General features: G+C 37.5%; 1 protein-coding gene across 1 annotated transcript in view; it reads right to left on the bottom strand.

The window, feature by feature from the left end:
* Positions 1–15,248, bottom strand: part of ajap1 (adherens junctions associated protein 1) — an 82,917-nt gene that overhangs the window by 31,377 nt on the left and 36,292 nt on the right. Inside the window, exon 2 of the mRNA XM_028453228.1 lies at positions 14,121–14,842. Coding sequence (XP_028309029.1) covers positions 14,121–14,842 — 722 coding nt within the window. The remainder of the gene's footprint in view (positions 1–14,120; positions 14,843–15,248) is intronic.

The raw sequence follows: 15,248 nt of genomic DNA, 5'->3' as shown, positions 1-15,248 counted from the left end.
GTGTCACTCTGTAGACGTTCCATAACCAAACAAAAGTGGCAAGTGAAATGTCAGGGAAAGAGAAGATGAATTGAAACAGACATCAAACACATTGTGTTCAGTAACAGGCATGGTGTGCTTATCATCAGCACACATTGATTTTAACTGCATGTCTGTACATCATTATAGCTGGACACAAGTTATTCTTATTCCACTGGACTGTAGCAAAAAAAAAAGTGTGTAGCTTTCCACCAACATTCTGCTTTACTTCAGTGCTTCTCAAACTCATTTGGCTCAACTACCCCCGTTCTCTTATTTCTGAATCCAAGTCCCACCATTGTCCAGATACAACATTTTTCTCAGAAGAATATACAAAAACAGACAATAGAGCATCATGGTGGAAACGAATGAGTGATAACATACATTTTTAAAAACCTTACTTTGTAAAGAAGTGAAATGAGATTGTATTTAGTGCCTCCTGAATAGATTTAGTTCATTTTCTAATCAAGATATTATTTTTACCATCATCAGTATAATGATGATTTTTAAGCAAAAATGCTAATTTTAAAACCCCATTTGTTTTATGCTTTTACTTTTTTCCTCTCTCTCAAGTACCCCCTGTAGTGCGTAGTGCCATCGCATGCCCCTCGGGTTACATGTACCCCGTTTTGTGAAATACTGCTTTACTTCATTCAGAAACATTTACATTTCCATTTATTCTTCTTCAAAAATGAGTTTTGAACTCATTAAAGGTGCAGTCCGCAACTCTCAGATCCCTCTCTCCCCCTCCCTCCCCGCTGCTCTCTTGTCCTGCCTCCAAACTTTCCAAAGTCCCTCCCCAGAGGAGCTATCAAGCTAACGTTAGTCCGACAGAAACATCACAGTAATATAACATGCACTGTTAAAAGCATTTTACTGCAGCGCTTCTCCCTCTCTATGTGCCCACACCTCAGCAGCAGCAGCAACGACAGTGTCACTTACAGCAGCCCACACAGAGGCTGCTGCGTGCACATGAACAACACATGCACTACAGAGTTCTAGTGTAACATTTACAAATCAAACATAATGTAAATCAAGCAGCAGTAATTACCTTTCAAGCAGAAAAGTCACTAATTCCATCTTCTACTTCTCCAGACCTTACACTGTAAAAAAAGATGGCTCAACAGTGCCGGGAAAGGGGCGGGGCCTGTGGGCAACAGCTGTCAGACAGCCCATCAAACACAATCCTGGCTCTGATTGGTTCTTTTTGCTTGGTCGCGGTGAATTCTGGCAATCTGCCAAAGGCAGCATGAGCAGCAGGGGGCGGGGCTCAATGAGTCTGTTTATCTCACACAAACTACTAGTTTGATGTAAAGCTGTCCTTACATCGTGACAGCTTTAGCAAATATGACAATAGTCACTTTTATAAGAGTTGCAGACTGCACCTTTAAGAATCAAGTTATTTTAAAGAATTAAAAAAGTTTCATTTTTGTTGTGAATTTAATTGTATGAAAATGTCTTTATTTTCATGGAAAGGATAGTGATCTACAGATAGAGGTAATGTTTTCTCTTGATTCTTTGGTTTCCTCATTCTGTATGAGGAAACATAATATTTAAATTCCCCTGGAATAAAAAAACAACAAAAAAACACTTTATTTTAGATATTTTTGGCAACACTTTGAAAACACCCTCCAGTGTTTTTCAGAGTGAGTTGTGATGGTAATCTAAAGTAAAATGAACAAACACATCATTGTTTAGTCTACTTCCTGGGGCTTGGTGTATAATAATTGTAGGTCAATTTGTCCTTCAACATTTTAAAGACATAATTTTACTATTAATCTAACAATGATTGTTATTTATTTATCATTTCCTCCTGGCACCTGCTCGTGTGTTGCAAATATAGGCAAGTTCTCTGTCAAAATGTGTTTTAAAAAGTAGGAAAAATGAGCACTGGTAGTGATCTGAGTTAGTTTGACAGGGCCAAATGAGGATGGCCAGATGACCGGGTCAGGGCATGGAAGCTAAAGCTTGCAGGGTAATAGTTGGGTACGACCCGTCTGTAGTGGTCAGTATCTTTGGAACGTGGTCAAAGCAAACAGGCAACGAGAACTAGGTCATGTACAACCAATGCTCGTTGATGCAGCTGCAACAGTGCACGGTAGTGTGTTATGTAAGGACGCAGAGACAGAGGACTTGCATCTGGAATATCACTGTATAGATCAGCGATTCCCAACTGGTGGGTCGGGACCCAAAAGTTGGTCGTGGGTTGCAGACAGCTGGTCAAATTTGTATTTATTTTTATTTCTATTTTCTCTCCATTTTGTTATATTTGTTTTGGATATGTATGTATATATGTATATACATTTTTATATATATATATCCTTTCCCCCACATATTTGACTGTTATTAACTTATTTATTATTATCTCTAATAGCACAATACCATTATTATAATTATCATAATATCACACACACACACACACACACACACACACACACACACACACACACTTATTATATGTATAATATGTATTTGTAAATATTGTCTATGGCCTATAGCTCTTCTTTTGCAATTGTCTCTGTGTTGTATGTGGCAAAAAAAAGACAAATAATAAATTACATATATATATATATATATATATATATATATATATATATATATATATATATATATATATATATATATATACAAATAAATAAATAAATAAATAAATAAATAAATACTTAATGTCTCTCATCTTGGACTGGTCTTTTATTTTGAAAAAACTTTGCTTTTTACAGCCATGCTGTGAAATGCATGTTGCACAAGAATGATTTATGTTTTCAAAAGATATGATATGTGTGTGTTTTCAACAGTTTAGAAAAAAAAAATACAAAAAAACTAAATTTGATTGGTTTAATTATAAAAACAAAAAAGGGCCGCGATGGAATGACAAGCAAAATGTGTGTCCCAGGGTAAGAGCAGTAAAGAACCCCTGGTATAGCTAACACCAGTGTTTTTTAACCTTGGGGTCGGGACCATATGTGGGGTCACCTGAAATGTCTAGTGGTAAAAAAAATATAAAAACAAAAAAGGAGGTAAAAACGGATTCATTTCTATTTTTTAATTTTTTAATATATATTATTTTTAAAATGAACACATTACACACATTAAATATCTAATAACTGTATCCTATACTTATAGAGTAACTAAACCCCTGCTTTCTCCTGACCTGCCACTAGAAGGGAAATTCAAAAAATGACTTGATTATGGGTGGGGCTCCTGGAGCTGTTAGGACACGCCCAGTCTATACTATAAAATATCCAATGAACAATCTATGCTCTGCTAACTAGCTACTCAATAAACCTCTCTAATCACTCTTCTCTCAATCCAACCTACTCACCACAGATTGTAGAGCTCACTGGTGCTAATTTTTATAAAAGGGGCGGGGCTTTTATGTGACGTAAGATGGTCCCAAACAATCACATGATCTTGTTTTCAGCCAATAGCAAAAATAAATTGTAATAGCCTCATTTCAACCCATAGAGGGCAGTCACTGACATTTTACAAGAAAATATGACAAATTGAAATACTTTGACTAAAATGTATCAACAGCACTACTTCTTACCAAAATACATTTGTACAGACCTCTTAATGGCTGGAGGCAAAAACAGGAAACGCCGCTGGCTAAAGCATAGATATATATAAACACTAGATGGCGCAAGCGGGATTTGCCAGCGGCGACCATCTTACCTCAGACAACTGACGTTCTGACGCATTCTACGGTAGCTGTTGAAGTGATCAGCTTAAACCAAAATACCCTTAACTCAATGAAATATTGACAGATTTACAAACGGTTTGTCTTATTACAAACCTTATTATTATACGTGGGTATGACATAGGACGCTTGTACAAGTTGAAATTGCCGCTTGCCATTTGAAAGTTAGGGTTATTTAAATAGTACATGCACCATTGACATCGATGTAATGAGCGTAGCCAGCTGTCTGAGGTAAGATGGCCGTCACGTTGCTACGTCGCTCCCCATTGTCTATCAGCGTGGATAAGTCATCTAGTGTTTATATATATCCATGGTGGTTTGCCTCCAGGCAAAGCCCCGCCCAAAAAAATATGTCACATTGTTTACAAACAATCAAAGGGTAAAAAGGTTTTGGGGTTTAGTTACTCTTTAAACTTTTTCAAATATAAATCTAGTCACTTTGTGCACCACTAACCCTGGCTAATCTGTATTTGTTACACACTTTAATAAACATGCTCAAAAACCAATTCCAAAAAAATGAAATGTTCTCATGGGTTGTTGGACATTTGTGATATCAAAATGGGGTCACGACCCAAAAAATGTTGGGAACCTCTTAGCTAACCTGTAAGATCAAGGCTCTTGATAAAAGTGAAGGCTTTTTGGTGGTTTCTGACTACAGTGGTGGAACTTCAAGATCTTTAATGAGATGTATTAAATGTGACTTCATGTGAAGCAGGAACATCTGACTTTTTATGTGGATTTGGTTTATTTTGGGAGACAGCAAATGTTGACATCCCTCCCAGTTGCGTTTCAAAGCTTTCGTTTCTAGGCCTAGTCCCAACTCTCTGAGTAAAACGTCTGCAACAAGCTGTCAAACATTTATCATCTCTTCAAGTATTAATGATCATACTTGACCACTGTTGAGCTACTAACCAAAACATCCAGACCAATGTTGGCAGTATCCGCTGTATTTTTACGTATTTGTGTGATTTCTACAATGACTTTGAACACAAACATATAACAACCATCCATGATGACAGCACGCTAGGATAGTGTTGGTGATACACGCACGCCATACTGGCTGGAGACAAACTACACTCACGGCTTTCATTTGTGATAGCAGCCCACAGTATTCATGAGTCACAGTGAATTAGACCATGCAGCCCATTTACTGCACGGCTGCCTTCATCTGTGGTAATCTCTCAGTGACTACTGGCCTAAACAGCATGGCTACAGACATGTGAAAAGGGGCATTTATGTGAAAATAAATGCAACGTTTGAATTCAGGTGTTTTTCAAAGCACAAGCAGGTCACTTCTATTTCACTGGACTAATTTTAGAGATGTGCGATTATGCACCTAATGGTGTCTGCTGTGGTGTTAGACACTAAACCATGTTTTTCCATCGGTTAGAATTTAAAAAGCTGTTACATTTGACCTCCAATGACTGTACAAATCAATATATTTTTACATTCCTCTACTACAAAAATTGACACATTTTTTTTTACAAATGCTGTTGTTATTCTGACATGACACCTGTCTTTAGCATGAATAAGGTGTCATGAAGGCTGTCAAGTGTTGTTTGTTATACCCTAACCCAGGGGTCTGCAACCTGCGGCTCTGCAGCATCAGATTCAGATTCAGAAAAGTTTATTTGTCTCCGAGGGGCAATTCAGTTTTAGTTACATCCCGACCAAGAAACATGAAAGACAATAACATATCACGTGGGGGACAGGTACAGGAGTACTGGGGAGGAGCCACAAGAGCAGATGTGAATTGTGTTTTTCGGCTGGGGTTGCTAGGAGACTGTGTGACGAAGGTCTCCTGTGAAAATCAAGCTTGTACCATGATGTAGTGACCAACTGGTGACATGTAAGTGGCAGCAGCACATCTTTGGATGAGAGATCACCTGTGATGGGCAGAGCTCAGAGGGAGAGGAAAGGAGTTTATGAGACAGAAAATGGCGCTACAGAGTTGATGCTGAAGTTCCCAGCAGCTCACACTCGACCAGAGCATGTGTGAAACCAAGTAGACTATTGAGAGTGTTGCGATGGTGAGACTCGGCATGTCCGGGATGAGGAGGAAGTTGCGTGTGTGGAGAATGACGGGGGGAGAGACTTGGAGGAAGGCCAAAATACAGTAAGAAATCCATTCAACTCCTATATAGATAGCAAAATAATTATAATGTTGCTATCAAAGTAGTTTTATAGAAGGAAACCAATGTTGAGGTGTCCCTAAAGCAACAAAAAATATTGCTTCAAAGTCACTAACAGATTTTTTTCAGGAACTGGTTTTGTTTGTGTGAAACTTGCCTTTATTCAACTGCTGATTACAGAAAAACGAAACAAGCTAGAAACAAAATTATTCATCTAATCTAATCTTTCAGAATCTGGTTTCAGAATTGTCAGATTGTCATAGGACAAAATATCCTGTGGGTCTTTAAAACAGACTTTCAAACTGTTCTAAAACAGCTGGCACTGAGGGGGGTAGAAATTCTGAAAATGGCTGGCACTGAATGAGTTAATAATTAATCACATTAACACCAAATAAAATAATGAAATATTTTGTCAACGTAAAAATAAATCATATTGTGCAATAACTCCCATCTTTTTACTTCACATCCTGCAACATTTACAGACCATCAACTTTCCTTTGCACCTCTGCTTAGCCTTAAAGGGGACATATCATGCTAAATCCACTTTTTTAGCCCTTAAATGCATTTTGTTGTATATTTAGAAGTACAGAAAAGTTCAAATTAGTCTCTTCAGGTGCGCCATTGATATCTTTATATTCTGTTTTGGTCATATTTTGCAATCAAAATATCTAATAGTTTATAGTAGACAGTATATACTCATTGAGTGTTTAGTACGTTAGTATGTGATTTCAAACACAGCCATTCAGTAGTGCTTTCGTTTCCTCATGTCACCACGCAGGTGTTCCTCATCACCTCATTACCTTCCCTGACTACTTAAGGAATGTCTGAACACTGCTATATTGTTTTTTAATCCACTTCAAGTCCAAAGAAGTTGGACCTGTTTTATTATTATGTTTCTGGTCTTTCTGGATTTTTAGTTTTTGTAATAATTGAACATTTTTTAGGCTTTTTTACCACACACCTTCCTTTTTGGTTGATCTATTCACTCAAACAATCTACAGACACATTAAACCGTTGACACACAACTTTATCTCAACAGCCATTTCAGAGTCTCCAGTAAACCTTTCATACAGCTCTTATTTCAAACCCAACTCACAGCCAGACGTTGAGAGCACTCGTAAACAGTGTATTGTGATTGCAATAGTACAAAAAGGAGAAAAAAAGGTGCAAAGCGCTTGGTAACAATAATCAGGATTAAAATATATACTGTTTTAAGGAATAATCACTGCTTTTTTAAATCAGTAGTTTTACTTCTACTTGAATACGTTTAAAGTAATGTATCACATTTCTACACCCAAATGTTACAGAGTAAATTATAATATTTTTGTTAAAAATGATCAATGGGCATTATGAAACTACAAAACATTAAATAACCCAACAACAATTAAATGCATCACATCATAGTCGACCAATCAGATTACACTTAATGCACCGGACCAAAGCAGCATTGATTGGAGGTTATTTTCTCAGAGTAATTATTATTATTATTATTATTATTATTATTATTATTATTATTATTATTTATGGTGTATTTATTTATTTATGTATTATTATTATATATTTATTAATTACATATTATTATTTCACAGTTATTTTAGCCTGGGAATTTTTTTTCTTCTTTTGCATTGAATTCATTGGTGTTACAAAAAAACAAATGTACAATTTGACAAACTTTTTATTTTGTACAGATGCTTTTGTGGAAAATAAATGAATTTCCAATTGCGCAAGATTGGGTCTCTTCTTTCTTAAGTTTATACATGAGATGTTTACTGTATGCAAGGGAACCGTGGCAAGATTTATTACCAAAAATAAACGTGGGGGGTGAAAGTAACTAGTAATTTTTACTTGAGTATTTTATCTATGACTTACTTGTACTTGAGTACAATTTCAATCAAGTAACAGTACTTCTACTTAAGTAGGATAAATCAGTGCTCTTTACACCTCTGCCTACACATACATCATGTTCATAGATAGTTATTTGACTAGTGATGCCACAGAAACGTCAAAAATGCAGCTTTTTGAGCAGAAATTGAGACGTACTCTCTTACAGAAACGTCCTATTAATGAATATCAGTTCAAAGTGTTTGGTGTTGTGGATCAATAAACACAGTGTAAGACAAAGGTAGCAGAGATTGGAGACGAAACAAAGCACCTGTTTTCATCAGCAGTCTAATAGCATGCTGTCGCTGGGATAATTATATCTTGCCTTGGGGCTAATATGAATCAGACTTAGGTTAATGTGTTGTGATGGTGAAGGAAAGTTCTCGGCATCACTTATGCACCTATTCGAAAAAGTGATTGTGTTCATCTGGTGTGATGAGTCTCAGTCTGTTTATTGATGCTATAATGTACCTCCATCTGGAGACAACACCTGACTTTCTCTCCTGTCTGTGCTCCTCATGGATTTAATATCAGGGCATCATTTAAATGTCTGCTGGTCTCACAGGATCCAACCAATCAAGTGGGAAAAAAGAAGAGATCACAATAATTTTGACAGGACAATCACTGTATGTACTGTCATTTCATTCCACACTTACCATATATGCAGCTTTGGAAAATTAATGGGCACCTGTTGAAGGTGTATCCTGGCTTTAAGACGGCCATGGTTCTGGTTTGGTTTCAGAGCATCCTAAAACGGTGGCCCAGAAGGGCCAACAAAAGTCACAACACACCAACAAAGAGCCACAACACGACAACAAAAGTCACAACACAACGGAAAAGGGGGGATTATTTTCAAGATAAGTTACTCTGTGTTCAAGGCAGATAGACAGAGGCAGAGGTGACAAGTAACAAAGTACAAATACTTCGTTACTGTACTCAACTAGTTTTTTTCTGGTATCTGTACTTTACTTGAATATTTGTTTTTTTGGTGACTTTTTACTTTCACTCCCTACTTTTTAAAACAAGTATCTGTACTTTCTACTACTTACATTTTAAAAAGGAGCTTGTTACTTTTAAAACCTGCAAAGATGACGTCACGGCGTAAAAAGACTCAAACCAACAACCTTGAAGCTGCTTGTGAAAGGCTTTTCAGCTCAGAAGAACTCCTTTTGCAGTCCAAAACGGCCATGTCTCCATTCCAGAACATGATTCTCTTGATGCTAAATGAAAAATGGTGGTAGTTTGAGGTTTTACTCTCTCAGCCAGGTCCCTTAGTTTCATACGTTTTTAAAACTCTTTAACTCAAAGGTGCTTTAGGTTTAACTGAGCATTTGCATTTTGTTTTCTTGACACATTTTATTTACAATTGTATCTCGTGCTAAATTCTTCAGAATTTCAAAGGTAACATATTTAACTTGTTTCCATGTACCAGTTTTCTACAAGTTCTTAAAAATATAAAAGATATAGAATTTGCTGATTTAAAAACCCTGTCTTATCATTGATGCTTCAAAATGTTTTACTTAAGTACATTTAGTAGCATGTACTTTTTACTTTTACTCAAGTACGGAAGCAACGTCAATATTTTGACCAGAGTCATTTTTGATTCAAGTATCTATACGTTTACTTGAGTACTGAAGACTAGTACTTTTGCCACCTCCGGACAGAGGTCACCCTGGTAGAGGAAAACACTGACTCCAGTGGACCCATTTCCGACTCTATCCAGAAACCAAGCACATATTCGGAGTCGGGAATAAAACCTGTCCGCTGATACCACATTTTACACAAAATTAACACTTTTTGGACTCGGGAGGACCAGACCTTTCCATTCATACCACCCTTGGCCCGATCCGAGCACTTTTAAAATCATACTAAAAGTGCTCGGATCGGGCCAAGGGTGGTATCATCAGAAAGGTCTGGTCCTCCTGAGTCCGGATATGGAGGCTTTAGAAGGTCGGTGTTTTCCTCACCAGGGTAACCTCTGTCAATCCGCCTTGAACACGGACTATTTTATTTTGGAAATAATCCCCCCTTTTCTGTGACTTTTGCTGTTGTGTTGCCACTTTGGTTGGTGTGTTGTGTTGTTGGCCCTTCTGGGCCACCGTATCCTAATCTTGACATATTTTAGTGAACTTGCAAGTAGGCCTAGGCAATATATCGAGATTCAAGATATATCGAGTTTTGTATTTTGGCGTTATAGAAAATTACAATGTCGCTTATATTGGTTTTTTTTTATTTTATAGCTCATTTTTTTTGTTAAAATATTAGTTTTAAGAGTTGCTACTTTTGCTACTTCTCAGAACAGCATGAAAAGCAAAGCTAGATGGATTACTAAGTGCATCCTAACCCAGACCTTCCCCTAAACAATCCACACTACAGAACTCACTCACACATGCTGTCCCTTACAGGAGCACATATTGTGAAGTTTCGGGCGAGTTACTACAAAATTTGCAATGCAACTTTAGCACCCCCTTGTAGGCCTGGCAATGTGGTTAAAAACTCACCGTTTTAAACATGATTTGTCTCCAACTTGCCAAGAACATGAGCGCTCTAGGAGGAGTTTGCTTTCAAAGACGGTGTGGTTTGGCCAAACACTGAGAATTGAGAAAAACTGCCAAATTTGGCTCGCTAAATTCAAAATTGCAGACTCCCTGTTAAATTTAGGTTATAGGTAAAAATTACATTTTTGCTAGTTACGCTCCAGTGCATACACCTACTGAATGCCATTCAGCTAATTCAAAACAGTGGAAAGTTACAAATGCAAAATTGATTAAAAAACAACACATTCAATTTCTCACCAAACTAGAAGAAGAATCCATACAGAAACAATAGGACCTTTGCACCCCCTGTTTGTTAATAAATGGGCCTATGTGCCATTTTGGATGAGTAAATTTAACCCAAAATTGTCTTTCTGGTTAGACTTTATCAAGTTAAAAATACTGAGATTTATATCAGACTAAACCTCTTGCATTACATATGATCTTTTAATAGAACATACACCTCGAGGACCTTTTAAAGATAGGAAATGGATGTGATTTCTTTCTTCTTTTTTTGCTCCCAACCATTAAATGTGTTCTTTTTATTCCATGTGTGTGAGTACACTGTCACCTTTCAAGGTAAATGACACCAAAGGTCTCTCACTCAAAGGTCTCAGCAACAGACTTAGATAGTGAACATCAAAAGAGGGTCCTGTCCCTTTAACTACACTTGAAAGAGAAAAGTTAAGTCGTTGCTGTTACGACTTCTATAAACTTCTAACGAGTCGGTGAAAAAGAAACGGCATTAAAATGTTTGTGAAGAAAAGCGGAACGCAAAGTCCATTCATTCTGACTAATCCAAGTGGCCAAATATTAAAATGTCTTAGATGTCCTCACTGTTTGGGCTCATTATCCGTGTTTATTTTATGATTTTAAAGGGCACTATCTTACTTCTGGACCTGAAAACAATTTTACTAAACAAAGACATGACCAACTGTTAATGTCACCATTATTATCTCTGTGCTTTACAATTAGACCACGTGAAAAACTTTAATTAACAAAGTTCTGGCTCCATTAGACTTATGTATTATCACTCTGTTTATTTCTATTTAAAAGGCCATGTTTGTTAAGGTTGTAATGAAATAATAAATCTATTAAGTCTGGCTGAAAGCTTTTTGCGTTGGCGCCACAGCGGGACTTCCACATTAAAATTACATGTGCCCCCTTGCCATATATTTCAAGCATGAGCGGCTACAATACGGTCAAGGACATATTCTGTGAATGAAGGACTATTTCCCTAAGCTATATTATTGCACTTTTAATTAAAACAGAGTAAAGGTGAATGGATTGTGTATAGCAGTGGTAATAAAGATAAGTAGAGGAATCCAAAGATGACGGACTTCCATTTAATTTATTCCTTCATTCTAAGGGATCGCTGCCATTGCACAGTCTCTCACTGCGAGAAAAAAAAAAATAGATGCAGTTTAAATAAGTATATGCAGTGAAAAAGCTCAATTTACCGGCACTGGCAATTTTGTAACAATGTCAAGTGCAAAATTGAATATGTCTAAATCCTGGTATTAAACCTAATGTTAAATAGTAATATAACTGCTGAGTGTTATTACTTTATCTTATAATAGGTGATCATATAGTTCTAAAGCCACTATTATAACATAATAAAAACACCAATGATATCTTTCCTTTTCTTTATTCTAACTTTAGTGTATCTTTAACATCTGTTGGTATTACTGGTCTGTTCAAAGGGTTCACAATGTAACGTACACTACTAGGTGCCATAGATAAAGTCCATGAGTCAGAAAGATGACCCCCCTTATAAACCTGAATTGTTCTAAAAAAAAAAAAAGTCATTATCTGAATGTCAACATAGCTCCAAAGGTGTCATAATTTAGAGGACGACAGCCTTCGTGACACCTTATTCATGCTAATGACAGATAATGTCGGCCTTATGTATAAAACTTCAAATAAAGTGTTTCTAGAAAAGCAACTCTTACCCATTCAAACTTACTTTGATAATAAGATAATAACATATGTATATATTCTATATTCTGTTTTCATTGTGCAATTTCCTTTTTTGCAACATGTCTTCCCTCTTTCTGTCTGTACTGTGTACAGACCCATATATATATATATATATATATATATATATATATATATATATATATATATATATATATATATATATATATATATATATATATATATATATATATATATATAGTGGGATGAGTAAAAGTTATCTTTATCTTTCAAATGACTGATTTAATATTCGTAATACTTCATCTAATTTGAAAATATTGCAACAAAAAAAAAAAGGTGTCAGAATTCACATCAATAACTTATTCTTTTCACTTAAAAATGATGCTACTTTATTATTTTTTTTTTTTTTTCTGTAAGCCATTGACTCCTTCAAACTCAAACTTTTGGTAACACTTTACGTGAAATGTTATACATAAGGCTGACATTACGCTGTCATTATTATGACATGACACCTGTCATTAGCATGAAATTGAGCATAGCGTTAAATTCAGGCAGGCCAGAATTTAACCACACCCCCAATCAACCAGCAGCTCAGATTAACTTCCTATTGGCCAAAGCATACAGGATACAGGATGTACTACTTAAACAGTGACAGCTGCTTATACCTAATCAGAAAGCATCCTGCAACCCACCTCCACCCCGTCAGTATGTATCAACCAACTGTTGTCATTAACATCTGCTCTGCTTTGTTCCAGGGGGTTTGTGCTAAACGCTCTCCTAACTGCCACGTAAGCACGTGGAAAGGGCAAGGAGGTCCAGGAAACAGACCCATACCGCCAAATATAAGACTTCATGCACATCAACGTAAAGCTTATATAAAATCCAGGGTTCCCCAGTGTAGGGGCCCCCGATGTTGTAATTTTGCTCTCCTACAGAGCGAAGTTTTCAGCAGTTTTCAGCAACATAGGATGGATTTTCTGTTTGTTTTTTCCTTTTGTAATCGGTACCATCATAATATTTGTTGCACACTTGGACTCAAAAGGGCTGTCTTTACCTGAGGACCCCTGCAGCCACTTAGCTGCCCGCGATGCTGCCTGTGTACTTCCTCCACTTGGTAACCGTAATTACCGTTCAACATAAACACTGTAGCTTAGTGTGTGGCGCACATGAAGCTAATCATCATGTTTAGAACTCAACAGATCACATTACATGGGTGCACACGAGCGTGAATACCGTCTGGTTGAAACATGTTCAGGCTTAAAGAGACATCAACTTCATTTTGTTTGGACAGGTTTGGGTCGTTTTCTCTCGGGCCAGGTCTTCTTTTTTCGGCACAATTAAATGTATGCATTCTCCGAGTGTGTGTGCACGTCTGTGTGAGTGTGTGTCATTTGAAAAGCGCATCTTGGAATCAGTCTTTTCTATTCATCATCACCTTCACCAGTTCAACAAATAACGTTTAGCTTTAAAGTAAGGCTGGAACAAAGATTAAAAAAAAAACTTTAGCTTTACTTTACTAAATTTAGCCCTCTTATACATTTCAAAATGTTCTGCACCGGTGGCGCTTGCTCGCACGCCACGTGATCCCCTATGCTGTGAAAAAATCCTGGCGAGAACCCTGAAATTATGAATAAATCATTTATTTTGACTAAAGCGGTCCTGACTAAACTAAGTGTCATGAAGGCTTTCATTTAGTGTTGTTCATTACCCTAACCCCTAACCACACTAGATCCCTCCACCTAACCCAAAAAAATGCCAACATAGCTGCAAAGGTGTCATCATTTAGCAAACAACACTTAATGTTAGGCACCTTCATGACACTTTATTCATGCTAATATAATAATAATATCAGCCTTATGTACAAAACTTCAAGTCAAGTGTTACCAATCTTTTGCATTCTATTTTTTTTTTTTGCCTTACTCGGTGTGTCTCCATATGGCTTTGGTGGTTTGACCGTCTCCGAGTTGCTGATGGTGGACTTGGTGGTGCTCTTGGACTGTGTTGTGGTCACCACAGTGGTTGTGGTGCTCGTGGTCGAGGTCACTGTGGTCGATGACGCTCTGGAGAAAAACGTCACGTTGCTCTCTGGTTTGTTATCGTCATCTACGCTGTCTGTTCCCACGGGTCCCCAGTCGATAAATCCAGCCACCGTGGTAGTCCGGCCCTCCTGGGACTTGTCAAAGCTCTCCCATTTGAGCTGTCTTCTTTTTCTAATTAACAAGCGCCCACTTGATAAAGCTGCTGGAGCTCCTGCAAGAACAGCTAAAGGATCACGCGTCTCTATATGAGAGTATCTCAAGCGGCATTCCTTACAAGCCGTCAGTCCTTTATGTCCGTGCTTCCGATGCTTTTGGCCTTTGACTCTTGGGACAATCCCCGCCCGGTTATCCTGAGGTGGAAGGACCGGGTGGAGGAGCCGTCGGGCCAATGGGCTCACTGTTCTCCAATGGAGCTTGTTAGGCATATCCCAGAGAGGCTGCAAGCGAGGCCTTGTTGAGCGAGGCATGAACTTAGGTGTGAGTTTGATTCCCAGGCCCTGATTAAGAGGGCTGCACGCAGTGAAGTCCAGGGTGAGGTGAGTCATGGCCAGGAGGATCCACACTCGGTGCCCCACACAGATGCCTGGCTTCAAACCAGATGGACTGCAGAGAAGAGAAAGAGAATTAGAACGAATGGTTCAAATTAAAGCATGTGTCAAACTAATGGCCCGGGGGCCAGAATTATTTGGAGCATCCAATTTGGCGTGCAGGAGAAAGTTAAAATGACAGAGAAAACATGAATCACTGTGCAAATTAAACACACCTGGTGCTTATATTACATGATAAAACTCAAAATTCTTACAAAATCCTTACATTTTCAACAAATTATTACATAATATTTCCCTTAATTTAATAGAAATTGGTCACCAAAACAAAGAAATTTAAAGTGAAGATCCTGTTGGGACTGATATTTATCACTAATTGCTTGAATACGGTCAGTTTCTTACATATTTTGTATTTTATGTACACATAGAAGTGCAAAAACACCATGATCACGAACAAAAAGAAT

Source organism: Gouania willdenowi, chromosome 7 (assembly GCF_900634775.1).
Source record: "Gouania willdenowi chromosome 7, fGouWil2.1, whole genome shotgun sequence".
Classification (NCBI taxonomy): domain Eukaryota; kingdom Metazoa; phylum Chordata; class Actinopteri; order Blenniiformes; family Gobiesocidae; genus Gouania; species Gouania willdenowi.
The sequence above is the reverse complement of the archived record's forward strand: the minus strand, read 5'-3'. Positions and strand labels throughout refer to the sequence as shown.